This window comes from Mesoplodon bidens (assembly GCF_964165515.1).
Source record: "Mesoplodon bidens genome assembly, chromosome: 4".
Classification (NCBI taxonomy): domain Eukaryota; kingdom Metazoa; phylum Chordata; class Mammalia; order Artiodactyla; family Ziphiidae; genus Mesoplodon; species Mesoplodon bidens.
In genome coordinates this window covers 128,609,015-128,629,770 of record NC_138160.1, presented here as the reverse complement: position 1 = coordinate 128,629,770, position 20,756 = coordinate 128,609,015, and the positions used below count along the sequence as shown (strand labels likewise).

General features: G+C 55.4%; 2 protein-coding genes across 9 annotated transcripts in view; one reads left to right on the top strand and one right to left on the bottom strand.

Moving 5' to 3' along the window:
• The window catches only part of CSF1R (colony stimulating factor 1 receptor), a 29,541-nt gene extending 14,810 nt beyond the window's left edge, over positions 1 to 14,731 (top strand). The window contains exons 7-21 of the mRNA XM_081233602.1: positions 46 to 161; positions 313 to 433; positions 523 to 710; positions 2,403 to 2,518; positions 6,932 to 7,058; positions 7,174 to 7,278; positions 7,764 to 7,874; positions 8,559 to 8,721; positions 10,749 to 10,840; positions 10,930 to 11,027; positions 11,668 to 11,790; positions 11,870 to 11,981; positions 12,606 to 12,705; positions 13,583 to 13,691; positions 13,779 to 14,731. Coding sequence (XP_081089728.1) covers positions 46 to 161; positions 313 to 433; positions 523 to 710; positions 2,403 to 2,518; positions 6,932 to 7,058; positions 7,174 to 7,278; positions 7,764 to 7,874; positions 8,559 to 8,721; positions 10,749 to 10,840; positions 10,930 to 11,027; positions 11,668 to 11,790; positions 11,870 to 11,981; positions 12,606 to 12,705; positions 13,583 to 13,691; positions 13,779 to 13,907 — 1,810 coding nt within the window. The 3' untranslated portion in view covers positions 13,908 to 14,731. The remainder of the gene's footprint in view (positions 1 to 45; positions 162 to 312; positions 434 to 522; positions 711 to 2,402; positions 2,519 to 6,931; positions 7,059 to 7,173; positions 7,279 to 7,763; positions 7,875 to 8,558; positions 8,722 to 10,748; positions 10,841 to 10,929; positions 11,028 to 11,667; positions 11,791 to 11,869; positions 11,982 to 12,605; positions 12,706 to 13,582; positions 13,692 to 13,778) is intronic.
• HMGXB3 (HMG-box containing 3) overlaps positions 12,008 to 20,756 on the bottom strand; it is a 63,339-nt gene continuing 54,590 nt past the window's right edge. For 4 of the 8 annotated variants that reach the window (XM_081233594.1, XM_081233595.1, XM_081233599.1 and 1 more), the window contains 5 exons: positions 19,700 to 19,833; positions 18,786 to 18,902; positions 17,101 to 17,310; positions 15,663 to 16,126; positions 12,008 to 12,304 (listed from right to left, as the gene is read on the bottom strand). In XM_081233594.1, coding sequence (XP_081089720.1) covers positions 12,106 to 12,304; positions 15,663 to 16,126; positions 17,101 to 17,310; positions 18,786 to 18,902; positions 19,700 to 19,833 — 1,124 coding nt within the window. In that variant the 3' untranslated portion in view covers positions 12,008 to 12,105. Of the gene's footprint in view, positions 12,305 to 14,804; positions 16,127 to 17,100; positions 17,311 to 18,785; positions 18,903 to 19,699; positions 19,834 to 20,756 lie in introns of those variants that run through there. The other 4 variants (XM_081233600.1, XM_081233601.1, XM_081233598.1 and 1 more) reach the window with 3 other exon arrangements.

The following is a 20,756-nucleotide window of genomic DNA, read 5'->3' as shown; positions in this document are numbered from 1 at the left end:
TGAGCCCACTGTCCTCACCCCAGATGGCCTGCTCCTCTCATGCAGGTACACCTCCACCCTCACCCTGCTTCGCCTGAAGCCCTTCGAGGCCGGCCACTACTCCTTCCAGGCCAGAAATGCCAGAGGCGAGGAGGCCCTGACCTTTGAACTCACCCTTCTATGTGAGTGATGGAGTGGGGTTGGGGACATGGGGTTCCTGAGGCTGCCGGGATGGCTGGGCTGGGGGAGAGAAGGCTCAGTGTCAGGTGGTCAAGCCAGGAGACGGGCCTCTGGGGCTGACTCCTCCCTCCTCTGCCCCTCCCTCTACCTCAGACCCTCCAGAGGTAGAGGTCACGTGGACCCTCATCAACGGCTCTAAAACCCTGCTCTGTGAAGCCTCAGGGTACCCCCAGCCCAATGTGACGTGGGTGCAGTGCAGGGGCCACACGAACAGGTAAGCGGGCTCTGGTTGCCTTCCTCACCTGGGCGCTGGGGCAGGGGCCGGGCACCCTGAAACTCTGAGCCACATTCTGTTCTTCCCAGATGTGATACGACCCAAGTGCTGGTCCTGGACGACCCAAACCCTGAGGTCCTGAGCCAAAAGCCCTTCCACAAGGTGACCGTCCAGAGCCTGCTGGCCACTGGGACCTTGGAACACAACAGGACGTACGAGTGCAGGGCCTACAACAGCGTGGGGAACAGCTCCCAGGCCTTCGGGCCTGTCTCTGTAGGTGAGCCTTTGACCCGCCTGCTCCCAGACCAAGATGGGAAGGGGGCCCAGGAAACTGCCCCACAGCCCCACCCCTGAACCAAGGGCCAGAGTTCCAGTGCCAAGCAGATCCCAGCCATACCGAGTTCTAGCTCTCTGCGTGTGACTCCAGGGCCCCTCCTGACCAAAGCTCTCCTGAAGTGGCGAGATGGGGGAGTCTAGAACCTGTGGGGCTGGAAGTGGTGGGGAGAAGTGCAGAGGGGACGCAGATGTGAGATCCAGAGAGAAAGCAGCCTGAAGCAGCCACAGCCTTATGTGGCCCCTCTCCTCATATTCCTGCACTTGAACTGACTCATTAGTTCATAAGTGTGTATTTGGGACTCACTTCGTGCAGGGAGCAGTGCCTCCCCAGAGCTTAGTCTGGTGATGTAAGCAGGCGACAAACGAACAGTCCCCTCCCCCACTCCCCCAATCCCAGGGCCAGCCTTGACGGCCTTCTCCATCCTTCCCAGATTCCCTTCCTGCCAGAGACGCAGTCCTATCCATTCAGGGCCACTGTCCAGGGCGGGGGTCACTTACGCAGCTGCATCATCCGTCTAGAGGAAGAGGCGTCTTTCTCTGCGTTGCCCAAAGGCTGCATGTGGGTTAGTCCTCTGATTCTGAGAGGCCCAAGGCTGCACAGGCCCACAGAACCCTCAGGCCTCTAAAAAGCAGATTCAGCACCCACTGTGTGCCAGGCCCTGCTGAGGCTCTCTGGGCCCAGAGAGGACAGAGTGGGAGCCTCTGCCTGGCTCACAGGGCGCCCGCTGGTGCCCCAGCTGCTGGCCTTGGAGCAAGTGGGGCTGGGGCCCGATTCCACATGCCGCTGCCTTGGCTGCTCTGTCTTGCAGCTGGTGGTCGTATATTACAAATAATAAAGCCAACGTTTTATTGAAGGCTTACACTGTGCCAGGCATCATGCTAAGCCCTTTACAGGCATTATTTCAATGAACTCGCCCACCCCTAGGAGGTTAGTACAGTCTTCCTTCCCCCTTGGGGCATGATGAACCTGAGGCTTAAGGAGAAGTCACAGGGTCACTGTCACCTCCTAAGTGGCAGAGGTGAGGCTGGGCCTCACACTCATGTTGCTGATCTGGGCCAGGGGGTGGAAATTATGTCCTTCCAAACACATCAAGGGAACTAGGGCTGTTGATCTGGGAAGAGGAGACCCCGGGTCCATGAACCTGGCTTTCAGACTCCCAGAAGGGCTGTGTGGTCCTAAAGGGCACTCGGGGAAGCTGCAGGGAAATGCTGGGGAGGCAGATTTCAGTCTAACCTCTAGAAGGTCTTTCCATCCGAGCTGGCCAGAGGTGTAGGTGGTAAGCCTCCACACTGAGGGAGTGTGCAAGTCATGGCTGAGCCCCAGGCCAGGCTGCTGCAGAGGCTCCTTGCACGGGCAGTGGGTGGGCTGTGTGACCTGAGGGGCTCCGCTGGCCACAGAGGCTGCGAGTCTGGGCGGGGTTTGGAGCTGGTCATGAGCAGAGCTAGAGAGGTGGTCCTCCCTGCCCCTGGCTGGGGGAGGGTCTACAGGCTTCCCGCTGAGAGGACTCCTTGTTCAGTCAGTAAGAATTTATTGGGCACCTACTGAGTTCCAGGCAACTGGCCTGTTCCAGTGGGGAGCAGGGGCTCTCAGAGGCCCCTTCTGCTGCTCACTCCTCTGCCCTACCCTTTCCAGGAGCCTACACACAGCCCCTTGATGAGCCCCTCTTCACGCCGGTGCTGGTGGCCTGCATGTCCATCATGGCCTTGCTGCTGCTGCTGCTGCTGCTGCTTTTGTACAAGTACAAGCAGGTGAGCCTGGGCAGGGCGGGGGGCGGCCAGAAACCCAAGTGAGCCAGACCCTGGGGCAGTGCCACCAGGCTGTGTTGACCCACCCTTCAGCCCCTGTGAATACGAATTCATCTGTCAGCCAGTCATTGAACCAACAGCTCTTTAGTGGGCGCCTGCTGTATGCCGGTGTCAGTGGTTGTGGGAGCCAAGACTCGGAGCCTCTGAGGTTTTGCCCTCGTAGAAGTCTCTGTCTAGTGAGGTAGACGGTTGCTAATCAAACAGCCACAGAAGTGAGGGTGTGGATCACAGAGCGAGAGATGCTACGGGGAGAGCCGTGGCCATTGGGGAGAGCATGAACATGGGAACTTGTCCCAGCTGGGGGCTTCCAGGGACACAGAGAGGGTATCATGGGGCCAGGCCTGTGTCTCTGTCAGGTGGCAGGTAAGTTAGTGGAGGGGAAGGCCTGACCATCATCGTCCTCGTCATTATTTAATATGATTATGAATCAAGTCTGCTGGTAATTGCACGTTGACGTTTAGTGCACTGCCTGTCACTCTGAGTGCTCAGTCAGTGATGGCGATGTTAGGGGCATTGTTATGAAGCATGTTACCTACATCCCCTCATTTACTGACCTCAACAACCATGGTATGTGGGTAGTATCACTACCCCATTTTACAGAGTTGGAAGCTGAGGTTCTGAGAGGTTGAGACAGTTGCCCTAGTCTACAGCCGGTCAATGGCAGAGGCTGGTTTTTTAAAAGCCATTTTGTAAACCCATGGTTGGGTTGGGCCCCACCTCAGACAGCCCTCCAATCCCAAGATGCATGAGCTATCTTGAGTTCCCCAGCCAACTTCCTCCTGGGTCCAGGGTGTGCAGCATCCATTCGGAGCACTGGCTGTGCCCACCACCCTGCTAAGTCCTCTACACGTCGTCACCTCGGTGAATCTTCAGCACAGCCTGGTGCGGGGGCTGCCATTATCAACACCATTTCACAGATGAAGAGACAGAGGCTTCGAGACACCAATTTTCCTAGAGTCCTAGAGCCTGGCAAGGCGGGATTCAGATCCATCCAACTCCGCCCACCTCCAGGGACAGGACTTCACCCACTGTTGTGGCCTCCCGTTCCTTCTCTGAGCAGCTCTGTTGCAAAGTTCTTCCTTATATGGAGCTGAAAACAGCCTCTCCGTCCCCACAGAGCCGCCTCCGCAGCCCTGCAGAGATTCTAGAGAAGGGCCCAGTTCCCTTCCAGCCCTTTCTGCTTTGGGCCGCCCAGCCCCCTTGGCCAGCCGTGGTTTGGGGACACCTTTACGCTCTCTTCACGGAACCATTTTTGGAACATGTACTCCAGTCACCTCTTATCCCATTTAAGAAACTGACCTGGCCCCTGAGCCGACCCAAGGCCAAGAGAAGGAGGGCATCCCGGGGGTCAAGATGGCCAAGCCCTGCCGCAGGGCTTGTTGTCCAAGTGTCCTCTGCTTTGCTCCACGGGGTTCTGAGTCTTGCCCCTTCACTGGGGACTCAGCCTGGCTTGTCCTCACTACTCAGGCCTGAGAGGAGGGGTGGCCCCGCTTGGGGGAAGGGTTGCTTCTGTCTCAGGGCTGAGTCATCGCCTTTCTGGCCCCCAGAAAGACCACAAGGCGGGCCAAGGGGGAAGAGAAAAGGGCAGGAGTCAGCAGGCTGGAAGGAGGAAGGACATGCGGAAGAAAGGATGTTGGTGATGGGGAGGACCGAAGGAGACGGGGAAGCCACTGGAGAGGCTGGAATTCTGGGGGTTGGAACTGAGCTCTGGGGATGGGGAGGTATATGGGGGATGCACAGGAGGGTCCCCAAGATTTCCAGTGGAAACTGTTCAGATCTCCCCCTTCCTGAGATAGAAAACATCCGCCCACCCAAAACAGCAGGCCTGGATGGGGGAGTTGTGGGGACTTTGATGATTCCATGCCTACCTCGGTCACCAAGGGGAAGTGGCCTGGGCCTGTTGTGAAGATTAAGTGAGATGACGCACGTTGAGTGTGGAGCCCAGCGCCCACTCACAGGAAGTGCTCAGGAGGCGCTCACTGATAGCATTATATTCTGAGGCTGCCCATCCTGGCCTCCCCATTAGGGTTCTCCTTCAGAGGAGAGGCCCCTCTGGGTAGAAGCCCCTGGGAGTTACACAGGAGCCCTGTCTAGGGATAGCAGAGGCTGAGCAGAGCTAGTGTCTGCTTTCCAGGAAGAGGGGTGGGGATGCCTGAGGCAGGCGTGGGAGAGCTGCGTTGTCCTCTAGGTATCAGGTCTGGGGTTCAGAGAGAGAGCTGAGGTTCCAGCCAGACAGCCCTGCCCTCCCTTTCCCCAATATCCCATGCCCAGCTTGCGGTGGGCTGGCGAGGGGCTGACTCAGGCCCAGCTGCGGGGGCCAGAGGAAGGAGAAGTGGCAGGGGAGAAAAAACAGCCTTCACCACAGTGGCCCCTGGAGATGGAAGTGGCCAGGCAAGGTCAAGGAATCCCTCCTGGTTCTGTGTCCATCCTTTGTGTTGGGAAGGCACCCACACACAGGGTTTGAATCCTCTGACACTCAGGAAGTCCTCTTCCTGTCCCATTTCAGACTATCTGCTGAAACTGTAATATGGATGTCCTTAAGTTCACTGCTAGTCTCTCGTCCTGAATCAGAACCTGGAAATTCCTCCTTATGTCTAACTGCAGTCTTTCCCCCCGAACTACCATCTGGAAGTTCTTCCCTATGGCTATCTGGAGTCTTTTCCCTTAACCTGGTGAGACATGTCACCCTCCTCCCCAGCACCCACTTTAGCTCCCCCTGCCCGAGTTGGGTGCCCCATGTAGGAGCCCAGCTGCTAAGCACAGCCCAGCTGGTCCCTGTCCCCACGACTGACCGGAAAGAGAGTTGGACTGCTGATTCGAGGTCTCAGTGTCCTCCACCGCCCCAGCCCAGCTTCCACTTTCCACCTAAACTCTGTTTGCCATCAGCACTTCTCATGGGCACCCCTGGCATGATGACCCCATGCAGCTGCCACCCGGGGCAGGAAAGAGAGAGGCAGCCACTCCTCCTCAGCTTAGGCTCCGCCGCCAGCTGGCTGGTTGGAACAGCATGGAGAGCCTGAGAGGAATGCGGGTCCTCCAGATGCTCGCTGTCTTGTACGTGGGGTCTCTCTCTCTGTTGGTCCTTTAGCAATGTAGAGTCGGATGCATCACTCGCCTGCATCGGGCCTCAAAGGGTTCACCTTGCACTTAGAGAACTCACTTGCTGATTGCAGCCCTCAAGACTTTCCTGCCTCCAGAACCGCCCCCGCTCCCCTCCAGCCACACGGCACCTTCCAGTCCCTTAGACTCGCCAAGACCTTTCCCACCCCCAGGCCTCCAAACCTCTGTTCCCTGCACCCGCGAAGTGCTTCTCCTGACGCTCACGTGGCCAGCTCCCTCTCACCTCCTCAGGGGCCCTCCCTGACTTGTCTTCAGTTGTCCCTGGCGCTCTCTGTCCTATTACTTTGCTTTCTTTTCTCCATAGCACTATTCGAAAATTTCCTACATATGTATCTGAGTTGATTGTCTGTCTTAGCAACTAGAATGCAAACTCCAGGGGACAGGGACTCTTGTTTTGTCCATCAACGATGCCTGAAACAAATAGGTACTCGGTGAAATATTTGGATGGGAATAATATTCAGCCTTAAAAAGGAAGGAAATGCTGACATAGGCAACAACATGGATGAACCTTGAAGACATCATGCTAAGTGAGATAAGCCAGTCACAGAGGGACAGATCCTGCATGATTCCAGTTAAATAAGGTACCCGGAACAGTCAGATGCATGAGATAAGTGGCTGGAGGCTCGGGGGAGGGGGGAACAGGGAGTTGCTGTTTAGTGAGTACAGACTTCCAGCTTTTCAAGATGAAAAGAGTTCTGGAGGTTGGTTGCACAACAGTGTGACTGTATATAACACTACTGAACGGTATACTCAAAAATGGTTGGGATGGTAAATTTTGTTCTTTTCACAAGTGAAAATAAAACAAACAAGTAATAATTGGATGGGAGGATGGATGGATGGAAGGATGGATGGATGGATGGATGGATGGATGGATGGATGGATGGAAGGATGGATGGATCTACAGTTCTACCCTCCCTCCTGGCTCAGGAATTACCAAATTATCAGAGCTGTCAAAACCCTCAGAGGTGGTTGTATCCAAATCTTTCAATACACAGGTAGGGAAACTGAGGCTTGGAGAATGGACGGTCCCATGGTAAGGCCAAGCCAGGCAGGGACGGGGCTCTCGGTGCCATGGGCATGAGATGACACAGCCCCTCTCACCACGTCGCAGGCCACACCGACCTCCTCCCGCTGTGTGGTGGGACTGCCTAGCCCCTGTCCTCCCGGGTTGGGATGATGTCCAAGATCCACCTGCCAGGCCCAGCTGACCCGTGCCTCCTCCCTCTCCCTCTGCAGAAGCCCAAGTACCAGGTGCGCTGGAAGATCATCGAGAGCTACGGGGGCAACAGCTACACCTTCATCGACCCAACCCAGCTGCCCTACAACGAGAAGTGGGAGTTCCCCCGGAACAACCTGCAGTTTGGTGAGCCAGGGTCTCAGCACCCAACATGCCCTCCTGTCACAGGGCCAGCGTGGATGGCAGGGAGCCTGTGGGCACTTAGGTGCCCCGGGACCTAAGCAGGCTTTCTGTGTGACAGGTAAAACCCTTGGAGCAGGCGCCTTTGGGAAGGTGGTAGAGGCCACGGCCTTTGGTCTGGGCAAGGAAGATGCTGTTCTGAAGGTGGCTGTGAAGATGCTGAAGAGTGAGTGCAGGAAGCAGGTTTGGGGGGAGCGGGTAGGAGGTGGTATATGCCAGGGGAGGGTCTGTTCTGTTGTCACAAGGGCATCACCCACATTTTCGGCCTGTCAGGGCCTGTGGAACAGAGCCTGGGATCAGGGGTGAGGACTCTCGGCTTCCTTTGTGAGCTCCCGGCTCCCTCAAACTCCTGGGTGTGGAAGGGCTTCTGCCTGAGCCTCGAAGGGGCTGAGGTGCAGAGAGGCCATCCTGGCCTATGGCCTGGCCACAGCTTGGCCTCCTGCTACCCCAAATCAGCTCAGTAACAGGCCATCTCTCCTCTCTCTCTCCCCATAACTCCCATCGTGTATCCTCATTTCTCCTGCCTCTTTCGGCTTCTGATTGCTTTGGGGCTCTGGGTCCCCTCTGCTTTGCTCCCCTGGGCGTCTGTGTGCATGGCTCTCCATGTCCTGCCCTTTCTCTGTCTGTGGGACCTGTGGCCCCATCTCCCAGCCACGGCTCACGCTGACGAGAAGGAGGCCCTCATGTCGGAACTGAAGATCATGAGCCACCTGGGCCAGCACGAGAACATAGTCAACCTTCTGGGAGCCTGTACCCATGGAGGTAAGGGGCCCTGGCAGGCATGGGGACCCATGGTGGCAGGGCCTCTTGGGTGTCTGAGGGTCCCAGGGCTACCTCACTCCATCTTCCCCTTCCCGTCTCCACAAAGTGAAGGTGGGATCCCTGTCTCAGCAACCCTTGAATTCCTAGGCCAGATGCCTGGACTGGTCAGAAGCTGCTTATGGATGACAGGCAGTTCTGTGAGATCTGATCAGTGGCTCTGAGTCACCTGGAAAAGGAGAAAAGAGTGCAGATGCCTGGGCCCTGCTCCAGGGAGTCTGATGATATGGGTCTGGAGTGAAGCCCTTCAAATCTACCTTTTACGAAGCCCCCACTCACAGAGGCTTGGACACTCACCGCAGGGCCCACAGAAGTGCCCCAGGGCCTGTTGGGACTCTCAGTCCGCTCCAATCTCTTCTCCTATAGCAGCTTTGACTTATGTGGAACTGTCATAGATTTCCTTCGAAGAAAAAATGATTCAGCTACAGTTTTTTGGAGGTTCCTCTGCTTTAGACAGTTGGGTCACTGAGGTCACCCAGAAAGCAGAGAGGGCTGCTTATAGACAGGCAGGATTAGAACCCAGGGCTCCTGAGTTCCAGTACAGGTTCTTATTGCCCCTGCCCCATGTTCCTGTCCACATGGGGTGGTGTGTTAGGGGTGCACTGACCCCACTCTTGGCTGCTCTAGGCCCTGTCCTGGTCATCACTGAGTACTGCTGCTATGGCGACCTGCTCAACTTTCTGCGAAGGAAGGCTGAGGCCATGCTGGGACCCAGCCTGAGTCCAGGCCAGGACCCCAAGGCAGGCACTGGCTACAAGAACATCCACTTGGAAAAGAAATACATCCGCAGGTAGTATCCTGGTGAAAGACGGGAAGGAGGCCAGGACTGGGAGGTGGGGCCCCCATGTCTGTCCCCGAAGTCAGCTCAGGGTTGGGTGGCTTGCGTGGCCCTCACCTTCCCGCTTGTGCTGTGGGGAGTAGCCACCCATATTATATGGGCAGCTCAGTTTTCCTCCTACTTATTCCCATCATCCAACAAATATTTGAGCCCCTACTATGTTCTGGGAGTATTGAGGGCAAAGATGGGCCGCTCACAGTCTGGTGGAGATAGGCATTAATGAAATCATTATTTTATCATACGTAAAAGATTAACCAAGATCCATTTGGGGCCTTCGCTAGCGATGGGCAAATCTTGGGGATAATGGCCCTGTTTCTCCCATAGCATGTGCTGTCGGGGGCTGGGGGGCACCCATTCCACGTTGGAGTAGCCATGGAGAAGTGGGATAGAGTCTTTCAGGCGTTGAATGAGCAGGGGTAAAACAGCATAGCTGTGGCCAGGTCCCTGGTCCACTTGGGCCTCAGTTTCCCCAGCAAGCCATCAGGGGTTGAACCCCTCAGCATCTCTCTGCTCTTGTTCTGTAATGCTGTGATTCCTGGAAGCCACCCCGAGGCAGATGGACAGAGCCACATTGGGGAACCTGAGAGAAAGTGGCCTTTGTGTCACACGTGAGTCAAGGGCAGAGGCGGAGCCTGGCTGGATTCAGCTCTGTTGACTCCTCGTCCAGTGCTCATCTGAGCTACACTGATGTCCTGGGAGCCTTGGACTCGGGGCTTGTGAGGCTTCAGGGTCAGGCTGCTGGGTCAGAACAACAAGGGTATATACACTGGGCTCCTATCCTGCCAATGTCAGCTACCAAGCCGGGGGAGGCCATTTCACTCCATCCAGTGACCTCGAGTATGGGGGCTGGCGGGATTTTCTCTGATTTTCTGACACCCTTTTGAGAGGGTGGCTCACGCTGGGCCTCAGCAGGCTGGAAACTCAGGCCAGAGCAACTCAAAATGAGAACTGAAGTCAAGTATTAGCTTCCATCTTCAAATCTACAGATGGGGAAAGGATTCCGAGTCGGGTGACTTCAAGGGGAAATGGCATGTGAACCAGTCCTACTAATGGGATCCCAGGCTACATTAATAGAAGTACACTTTCTAGACCAAGGGAGTGGGTAGTTTAATGGTCAAACCATAAATAAAGCACTAGGTTGTTTTTCTGGGAACACGAGAGTAAGGACATCGTCAAGGTGCACAGCTGTATCACAGAGGGAGCAGGAGGTGAGAGGTCCAGACTCCTATGTGGTTGAAATATTAGAAGCAGTGGTGGCTATTCAATGTGGAGCTGTGCTTCTCAACCTGAACAGCCACCCGAAGCACAGGCTCATAAGCTTCTGAGAGCTGTTAGGAATGTACAATCTCAGGCCTACCCAAACCTGCTGACTCAGAATCTGCATTTAAATAAGATTCCCCAGGTGATTCATATGCACATGGGTAAGTTTAAGAAGCACTGCTCTAGACCAGTCCTCAACTCTGGCTGCACGCGGGAATTGCCTGGATTAATGTGTAAGTGGGAATGACTGGGCTTTACCCCTAGAGTTTCTGAAGTCTTGGGTTTGATGGTCTGAGTATCTGGAACTCCCTGGGTGATTTTAACGTGCAGCCAGAAGGGAGAGCTGTGATGTAGACAAGAGGGCTCAAAGAAGGGGCCCTGGAATATGCTCGAAGCCCTGCTGGGCTGTTCCAGAGAAGAGCGAGATGCTTCTGGAGGGCAGAGCGAGGACCAGGAGGAGGAATAGCCCGGGGGCAGATTAGCATTAGGAACAGCGGAGAACTTTCTAACAGGCAGAGCTGCCCAAAGAGAGAACAGGTTGTAAGCTCCTCACTGGATGGCCAAGCAGAGGTCACTGATCACTCAAAGGAGGTGTCAGAAAGGAAAGTTCAAGTTGACCCTGAGGTCTCTTCCTTTCTCTGCTGAGTGGCTGGGAGAGGCCTGAGCTGGGCAGTGCAGTGACAGGCACTGACCAGCCCCCGGTCCCCGCTCCTATGCAGGGACAGCGGCTTCTCCAGCCAGGGTGTGGACACCTATGTGGAGATGAGGCCCATCTCCACTTCTTCATCAAATGATTCATTCTCTGAGCAAGGTGCGGAGGAGGTACCAGGGCTGAGGGAGACGAGAGGGGCTGCTTGGGATGAGGTGGGGGGGCCGCCCTGACACCTCTCCCCACACCAGACCTGGACAAGGAGGATGGGCGGCTGCTGGAGCTGCGTGACCTGCTCCACTTTTCCAGCCAGGTGGCCCAGGGCATGGCATTCCTCGCTTCCAAGAACGTAAGTCAGAAAACAGGTCCCCATGATGTGGGGGGCAGGGGCAGCCAACCCCCCATGAGGCTGGATGGGTGAGGACAAGGGGGAGAAAAGGGAGTGTGTGAAGGGGGCCGTCCTCCTTACAACACAGGCCTGGGAGTCTAGAGCCTGAATGCTGGCTCTGCCACTTGCTGTGTGGCTTTGAGCAACTGCTGAACCTCTCTGAGCCTAGATTTCTACACCTATAGAAACGGGCACAATCATAGAATGGCATGAAGGTAGAATTGGGTTACAATGTGTGCAGATGTTTAGGGAAGGGCCTGGAATGGCAGGGCCCTGAAGGTGGCAGCTCCTGCTCCTGTTAGGAGCCCCAGGGCTCACTGCTCCTGGGCCCATGCAGACCTAGCTCTGAGGCAGCTCCTGCCACGCGGGGCCAGAGGGCCGGAGTCATGGTGGTTTCTCAACACTGACTGTATGCCCACATTAAATTTTCCCAGACCTGGGTCTTGGTAGAAGGTAGGGACAGGACCCAGGGTACAGGACCAAAACTGATGCCCACTTCCTCGAGGAGGACCCCAAGCCTTCTGGGCCCTGGCTGTTCCTCCTGCACCTTGGGCTCAGGTAGGGGAGGGATCAGGACTAACCCTACAGTGCTCTCCCTCAGTGCATCCACCGGGACGTGGCAGCCAGAAACGTGCTGCTGACCAGTGGCCATGTGGCCAAGATTGGGGACTTTGGTCTGGCTAGGGACATCATGAATGACTCCAACTACATCGTCAAGGGCAACGTGAGTGCTGGGAGGGCTGGGCCAGGCTGGGGAGGGGTGGTGACCCAGGGTGCAAGGTGACTGGGGTCTGCTGTGCCAGGCCCGCCTGCCCGTGAAGTGGATGGCCCCAGAGAGCATCTTCGACTGCGTCTACACAGTTCAGAGCGACGTCTGGTCCTATGGCATCCTCCTCTGGGAGATCTTCTCACTCGGTAAGCCGCTGGCCCAGTGCAGGCTCAGCGTGGGGCTGACTGGTGCTTGGTTGCCCACAGTGTCCTACACCTCGTGGAGCATGCTAGTCCAGGACCCTTGGTGGTCAGGGCAAAGCAAGGGCTGCTAAGAGTGCAGGGAAGGGCGAAGCATCTGAAAACCAAGCGTTGCAGCTCCGGAGTGGGCAGGGCAGACCCTCTCCCTCGACAGGCACTCCCTCCAGGCTGTTTCCTCACCTGTCTGCTTGTGCAGTTGCTGTTTCCTAGAATGCTGTTTGCCCTCACTCTCTGAAGCATGCATGTCCTTGAAGATACAGCTCCCATTTCTGGAGCACTAGGCACAGGAAGTTGGGCTAAGCCCTTCAATGTACTCCTCTACCAACCTCTTATTCCAAAGCCTGTGCTGGAATTTTGTGGATGTGATGAGGCCTGGGTGAAGACTTTCAACGTCCTAGAAGCCTAAGCCTTTTGCAGTGCCCGGCATATAGTAAACACTTGTTAAGGGGAGCTGCTGTTCTATTACTGCAGTCCAGCTGGGACCCTTCACACCCAGCCCTACCAAGATGTGTGGGGGAAGGTGACAGTGAGCACTGAATATGGTCTTTTCCATGATCTTGTCCTTTGCAGGGCTGAACCCCTACCCTGGCATCCTGGTGAACAGCAAGTTCTATAAACTGGTGAAGGACGGATACCAAATGGCCCAGCCTGCGTTTGCCCCAAAGAACATGTAAGTGAAGAACCCCAGGGAGGAAAAATACCCCAGGATTTGTTGGAAGTGGATGGGAAGGTGTGTGGCCTTTCTTGTCCACAACGTTCCAGGGTCCAGGCTTCCACTTGCCCACAGTGGACTAAGACAGACCCCTTTTATCAAGTTCAGGGTTTCCACTGGTTTCCCAGGTAGCACGGGGGACATTCTCAAAGAGGGCTCTCAACTGCGGCTAGCCCTAAGACGGATGATGAATGTTTAACTCAGACTCTGTTGCTATGACCTCAAGAAGGCTCTCTCTTTTCTTCCCTGTCCTGGAGCTCTGTGGCAGCGGCCAGCCTCTCACTCAGCATAGCCAGCCAGCCGCTGCAGCCTCTTAGCCGCCTCACGCCAGCCGGCCCACTCCAGGCTCCTCACTGGCTCCCTGCCCTCACCACAGCCTTCCCCCACACTCGCTGGCCCATCTCACCCACCGCATCTTTCTCCAGCCACTGTCTCTCCACGGCTGCTCCCTATGCCACCCAGGCGCTTACCGCCAAGGTGGATGCACCCAGCCAGCTAGCTCCTCTGCCACTTTAGTCCTACCATCGACTGGCCTCTTAAACCTACCTGCAGGCAGCAAGAGTGCCCCTTCTTCATCCTAGGAGCTTGGGCAAAATAGCATCTCTGAGCTTTTTTTCTCCTCAGTTACCACGCCCGTTTTGACAAAAAGCCCTTTTCCCCCGGGGTTACTGGAAAGATTAGATAACGCACACCAAGGACTTCGCACTGGCCTTGTGCAAAGCTCACCTCTGACTTGGTTGTGGGACCTCTGCGGGGCAGAACCCTGTAGTGTGTGTGCATGAGTGCACAGACATGAGAAGTCGCAGGCCCACAAGTAGCTTCTGTCCTGCCTCAGATACAGCATCATGCAGGCCTGCTGGGCCCTGGAGCCGACCCGCAGACCCACCTTCCAGCAAATCTGCTCCCTCCTTCAGGAGCAGGTTCAAGTGGATAGAAGAGAGCAGGTGAGTGGTGCCAGGCTCAGGGTGGGTGGCTGGTTAAAGCTGGGCCTGACTGATCAGTTCTGACCATCCCAACATCCCCCCACCCAGGACTACAGCAACCTGCCAAGCAGCAGCAGCGAGCCGGAGGAGGAGAGCTCCAGCGAGCACCTGGGCTGCTGTGAGCAGGGGGACATTGCCCAGCCCCTGCTGCAACCCAACAACTACCAGTTCTGCTGAGGAGGTGATCACAGGGATGTACTCTCTCCCCTCCTCCAAGCTCTCAACTCCTCCATGGATGGGGCACCATGGGGAGAACACAGACTGTGCCCTTGGTCATTTCCCTCAACAGCCTGGCCCAGCTCTGAAACTCGGGAATGTGGGATCTACAGGAGGTTGGAGAGAACCCCACTCCCAGGGCCTGGGCCATCACTGCCAGTCAGGGGCTGGGGCTCCGCCCCGCCAGTTCTCAATGCTGTGGCCTCGTGTGCTATGCCGACTGGGAGAATACCCAGCTCACTCTTAGCCTGTTCCCACTTCCTCCCCTCCTGTTTCAATGGAAATGGACTGGTTTTGGGACTCAAGTCCCCAGGAGCTGCCCAAACCTTGAGGAAAAAACAAGGCTCCCTGGCCCTTGGCAGAATGGAAGAACACCTGCTGAGTGGATCCAGGAGAGCAGGCCGGTGCTCAGGGCTGCACTTGGAGCAGGGTGGCTCCTCTGGAAGAATCTAATTGTCCCTCTCTGCCTTCTCTCCACGGCCCCACCCACCCTAGGTCTGGTATTGCTGCAATGAGCCAGGTGGCAGCTAAAGGTTGAGGTGCTCTGTCCGGCCCCCCCCGACCCCGCCATTCTGAGCTGGAAGGCAGGGGCCCCGTGTGGCTGGCCACACCAAGTAAGCAGCACACACTCCAGGTTGACTCATCATAACTAACAAACAGTCACGCTGTGGAATTGTCTCTGTCAGCATTAAACTAACAGCATTAACACAGCTGGCCTCTGGTCTTTGTGCCATGCAGACGCCCGGGGACCTCCTTCCATCCTCCCGCAGTGAGTGACCAACCCCAGCACCTCTGGGGCCCAACCACACTGAGCTGCATACAATGAGGCTGGAATTGACTCCTGTTGCACCCAAACCATATAATTTAATAAACTTTATTCTGGTCGGGGAAGAGGGAGGGGAAAAAAGCCACCTATTCCACTCCTCTCAATAAATTAAGTAACACGGCCAATTCCCGTGCCCTAAGCAAACTCTGGGCACTTGAGCCAGTCCTGCTGTTTCCTTACCGCCCAGTCTGCTTACCCTTCACAGAAGGGAGTTTTTCCTACTTCCCCCAGGTTATGTCATGCTCACGGGCCACATCCCCTCTGTGATGAGGGTCCAGAGAGGAGGCAGGCTGCAGCAGCAGTGACCAGGAAGGGGATCCTCTTCCTCAAAGCTTGGGGCAGGGAGGCTAGGCCTGGAAGAGAGTTGTGGCTCACGCTTTCTCAGCTGCCCCCAGATGTGGGTGCAGGAAGAATAGGAGGGGAATGCATTCCTCCTCTGGGAGAATCAAGAGCCCAAAGGGACCCCTGGAGCTCATGAAGCCCCCAAGGCCCCGAGTCAAAGGCAACAGGCCACAGGGGCTGGAAACGGTGTCCCTGGGTGGGAAGGGAAACCTCAGCAGCCTTGGCCCACCCAGGACCTCCACCCCGACCCACAGGCGCCCCTGGGAAGCCAGCAGCTACTTGCCTTCTCTCAGCCTCCCTGCCCCTTTATTGAACATATGGTGCCACCCAAGTGCTCTTTTGGGGCTAGTTAAGAGTGTCCTGGTGCCTCTCCCGACCCCAAGAAGGTTGAGAACCAAGGACCCTGGGCTCCACCGTGCTCAGGAAATGGAAGCTCTTTGGTCAGTCCCAGCATCAGAGGCTGGTCCCCTGGATGGATCTGCCTCGGGCAAGGGCCTTACTATGGCTTGAGAGAGATGGTGCGGTCCCTGCACAAGAGCCCGGCTTACTCTGCAGCTGTGGCCACCTCCTCTTCCTCAGCGTCCTCCTCCGTCTCCGTCTTGATCTGAGCAACCCCGAGGCGGTAGAGGGTGTCTCGGATGACCACCTCGCCAGGCTGGCAGCTCTGCACAATGTCATGGATCTGCCGGTTGACAATCTCGCGACTGGTAAGGAAGTCCATGAGGCGGTTGTAGAGGTAATAGTGGGTGGCATTGTCAAAGGCAATGGGCCGCTGGCGGACGCTGTTTGGTTTGCTGTCTGCAAAGGAGGACAGGATGGCTGCGTAGGGCGCCAACTCAGGACACAGGGCCAAGGAGTGGTGCCCAGCACTGGGGTCGCCAGGACTGGGCTGTGTGCCTGCATGGACGATGCGCCGTGTGGCAGTCTTGGTGACCGGGTGCTGGACAGAGTGCTCAGTCTCCGTCACGTCCACCGTATAATGCTGGTCCAAGAGTTCTGGGCAGGACACGCTCTACAAGGGAGATAAGCCACTGTGACGTGAGGGAAGATTAAGGTCCAAGCTGTGTGATGGGTGAGAGTGAAAGCTGTGGGTGAGCCAGCTCTGTTTAAATCCTACCGTCACCACATAACACGTTTACTGGGGCAAGTCCCCCTTTCCTCCTCCCCTGTGCCTCCGTTTCCTCATGTGAGAATGGGGACAGTAACAGTGGCCACCTCCCAGAGCAGATGCTGGATTACCTGAGCTATTATTTATATCTGCCTAACCAATTCAGACTGGGGCTGCAGGGGAACAGGAAGGAAGTGGTTCCCACGGAGGCTCAGATGCCCTTCTGCAATGCCTCACACCAACCTTACAAACCCAGTGAGCCCCACAGACTAAGGAAAAGGGAAGTGATGACAATGATGGCCCCTTCCTATTACCAGTCCTAATGTCTCTTCTAGCCAAGGGCATGTGCCCGTGCTAAGAACCACAGCCTGATACAGTGCACCAAGACAAAGACCAGGGCTCTGCCATTAATCTGCTGTGTGACACTCGACAGGTCCATTTTCACCTCGGGGCCTTACTTTCCCCTTTTAATTAGAGGAAAGAGGCTGATACAGTTAGCGTTTTCTAAGCCACTGTGCCTCTAGATCACAACACAAGGAATGCCATGCAGCATATTCAGTCAAAGCCAAAACAGGGCTGGTCTGGGCCTTTTGTATGTCAGCATGCACAGTGTCCTCAAAGGTGGCAATTTTCTAGGCTTAACTGCAAGGTGACCCCTTTGACCCCAAGATACCTGGGGTCACCCTTGGCACCCTAAGTGACAGGCTGTGGCCTCACACACACACGTAGGGGTTGGTCAGTAAAAATTTGTGGAGTAAATGCTGGTTCCAGAGCACTGAGACAAAACACCGGTGGAGAAAAAAGGTGGTGGATGGTTCGCAGAAGGTCTTCCCAACGAACCAGGGGGATGTGTCCCAGTTCCTCAGAAGGGAACTCACCACAGGCGGCTCCGTGGGGCTAGAGAAACAGCCCTGATTCCTCCCCCACATCTGGCTGGTCAGCTCTGGGTAGCAGAGGTCAGCACACAGGGCCACTGGTGTGGCCATGTCGACCACATACACAGGGGGCCAGTGGCGGGAGGAGACGAGCAGATCCACGTGGTCGAGGGCACTCTCGCCCCGCACGAGATACTTGGAGCCGCACACCACCTGGTGGGGAGATGGAGTACAGCACAGGGTGAAGAAGCCAATCTGCAGACAGACCGAGTCAGGTCCACTCGCTTCCTCCCGGGAAGACGGACAATCAGGTTTTATGACTGAGGTCACGCCATCCTGCCAGAGCCCATGACATTCTGCTTCCCTCCTACTTCTGTCCCTAAATGAAGTCACCAGCTCACTGCAGCCTGGGAGAAGAGCTGGGAGCATCCGAGCCTCAAATGAGGCTGAGATCCCCCCATCCCCACCCACCTCCAAACCCCACCCTCCACATCACCCCACCAAACACCATCTAGTCCAGTGGTTCCCAGGCTGCATGGCACCAGCAGCTAAGAGGAAGTTCCTGGGTCCCACTCCAAATCTACAGAATTAGCCACTGAAGGTGGAGTCTAAGCATCTGTATTTTGAGCAGACCCTGATGGTGCTGTCCAGATGAGAACCCCAGATGAAGGTAGAGCCTTCATCAGATCCCCCAAAGACCACTCCACTGCTGGGCAGCTGCGTGTCCACTGGAGAATTCGCCTCTACCTCCCTCCCTTCACACCTACCAGTCCTGGCTATGGCCTCCAGGTAGCACCACTGGCCGCCACAGCCCCGAGACCTATAGCTCTCACATCCCTGTGCTGTGAAGTGCTTCTCCTGAGATGAACCCCAGTCACATGAACACAAGGCTCTGAGCAGGCTCTGACCTGCCAGGGGCTGTTAAAGGAGTTGATGACCCGACTCTCTTCCGACAGCTAGTCGCCCTGCCCACTCAGTAAAAGGGAGGCTCTGCAAAGCCGTCTTCCCCATTTAGCACTGTTCAGGGGGTTTTCTACCCTGGCATCTTCTGGGATTGGGACGACTGTGTCACACAGGGCACAACCTTCCCAGTGCTATCCTGGCGCCTACCCTGTGCATGCTCTCTACGGGCCTAAGGAGTGATCTTCTTAGAACCCAAATCAGACCGTTTCCCATTCAAACCATCCAACGGGCCCCTCTCATCACTCTCAGAAGAAAACCCGAACTGTTACTCTCGCCTACAAGGCTCTACATGAACTGGCTTCCGGGGACCCCTCCCCGCTCAGGACATAGTGGTCACATCCCTTCCCAAGCTTACATGGGGCTCTCAGCCTCCTCTGGCTGCCCCACAGACAGCAGGTCCCTCTCCGCTACTTTGTATCTCTGGTCCTTGTCTAGTTCCTGCAGAGCTGGTGCCACAAGCCAAGGTGACTTTATTTCTCAATATGAGGTCACCGAGGGAGGAATGACATCTTCGTTGCTCACCTTTGTACCCTCAACAGCTGACGCAGGGGCCAGCACACAGTAGGGTGCCTAATACTCACTGGTGATGACCCATAAGGAGCTATTCCACAGCTGCCCAGTGACCTAAGTGCCAGCTCCAGGATGAGCTGGATCAATCAGATCCTCTGTGTGGGCAAACTGACATGAACAAATTCACCCTGAGTTCCTCCTCGTTATCCTCTTACCTGATGGGGGCACATCTTGTAGATTTTACCCCCTGTGAGATGAGGTGGGGGCTGTTGAGCTCTGGCTCCATTCTGAACAGATTCGTAGAGGGCCAACAAGGAGAAGCAGAGCTGGTCCTAGAGCACAAGGACCAGATTAAACACAGCAGTGAATGCTGAGCGACCAGGCTTGGTACACAGCACCAAATGCTCACTTCAAATGCTCACTCAAAGCAAATGAATAAACTGTTAAGGCCACATTGGGCCTTGGAGCCTCACCAGCCCAATGTCCTTTAGGTACATATGGGGATGCTGAGGCCCTGTAAGGACCAGGTCACAGGCAGAGCCAGCCAGAATGATCAAGCTGCCAGACTCTGAGGCCTGGGTTCTCTCTATTTTTTTTTTTACAGGGCTGGGAAAGTGTCAAAGAGGAGCCAACATTTGAGTCTGAACTTGAAGCATTAGATTTTCAAGAGCACATTAGTATGAAGGGAAGTACATAATGTATGGATTAAATACACACATCCCTCCACCTCCTTCTCTATGGATGCCGTGGTGCTTGTTTTCTAAGAGCCTGGATAGGTGATAACTAGACACTGCAAACTTCATGAGGTTGGTATTTTGGTTATTTCCACTTTGCAGATGAGGCTCAGATGTGTAAGGCAGCTTATCCAAGGCCACACACAGTTAGCAGGAGAGCCTGGATTCCTGAACCTGAGTCTGGACCCACTACCTCAACAGAGGAACTGCCTGGATGGGAAGGCCTTGCGTGCATGTAACAATCTGGCTGCTGGCTATCTCCCAGGCCTCTCTGCCCACCAGCACCCTGTGTCCAATGCAAGTGCCCAGTCATGGGTATTCATACCCCTGCCCAGAAAAATGGCCCACCAGTCTGCTCCTAAAGTCCCTAACCCCGGCACTGCCCCGAGACTCACCCTGGAGTCTTCTGCCCCGAAGGGGATGCCACACTGCCTCAGCAGGCAGTGCAGCTCCTCCCTGCTGTAGGAGCCGATCTCCTCAAGCTTGCAGGCGCCCTCCTGGAGCAGCCGTACCAAGGCACCGCCATTGCCTGCAAGAGACGTCGTGTTAATGGGAGGGCGCTACTGCCAGCCACCTGAGGTCCTGCGGAGTCCCTCATGCACGAGGATGGGAACAAGGGGGCCTGGTCCACAGTCGAGCAGGCTGTGCCCCGAGCACTGCCCTGGGGGCTGGGAGAGGTGGACTCAAGGCAGGTCTCAAGCTTCTACAGATATCCGAAGTCTCTGAGAGCCAGCTTTCTGCCTTCGAACATCTAGGGGAGATACCCTGCAGAGCGCCCATGCAAAGAACCCTGAAATGGGTCAGCTTTTAACCTTTTAAGTTTTTCCAGAACCATGATCTCAGATTCTTAACACAACTGCAGCAACATGAGGAACAGTAATAGCTCTCATTTTAAAAATGCTCTTTATACACTAGGTTCCTGAACCTGATCAACAGAACTGTGCAGGGGCCTTACTTATAAAATCAATTTAGCAGGTCATATCCAGGATTTTAAAAATGAAATAGAATAGAAATTCAAGTATGTTGCATTTGGTAAGGGAAAGTACTGTTTTATGAAAGTTGTTTTAGTTACAGATATACACAGACGTGTTACTTATATGACCAGCACGCTGAGTCACGATGTAGAACCTATTGCTTACTCTGAGTTGCAGTTAAAAAAAAGCAGGCCGTCACTCTAACTGTATTAGCTCACTTAATCTTCACAACAACCTAGGTGGTGGGTAGCAATGTCATGCCCTCTTTGTAAATGAAGCAACAGAGGCTCGGGGCAATGAAGGGATTTGGTGGAGGTCACATGGTCACTGAGGGGCATAGCTGGGAATCAAACCCAAGTTGTCAGAAACCGATGCCCTCAGAAGAGCTAGCCCAGGGCTTCTCAACGTGTAAGCACAGAGCATCTAAAAAACCATCTGAAAGACCTGTTTAGAAGGCAGACTCCCTGCCTCCCCCTAC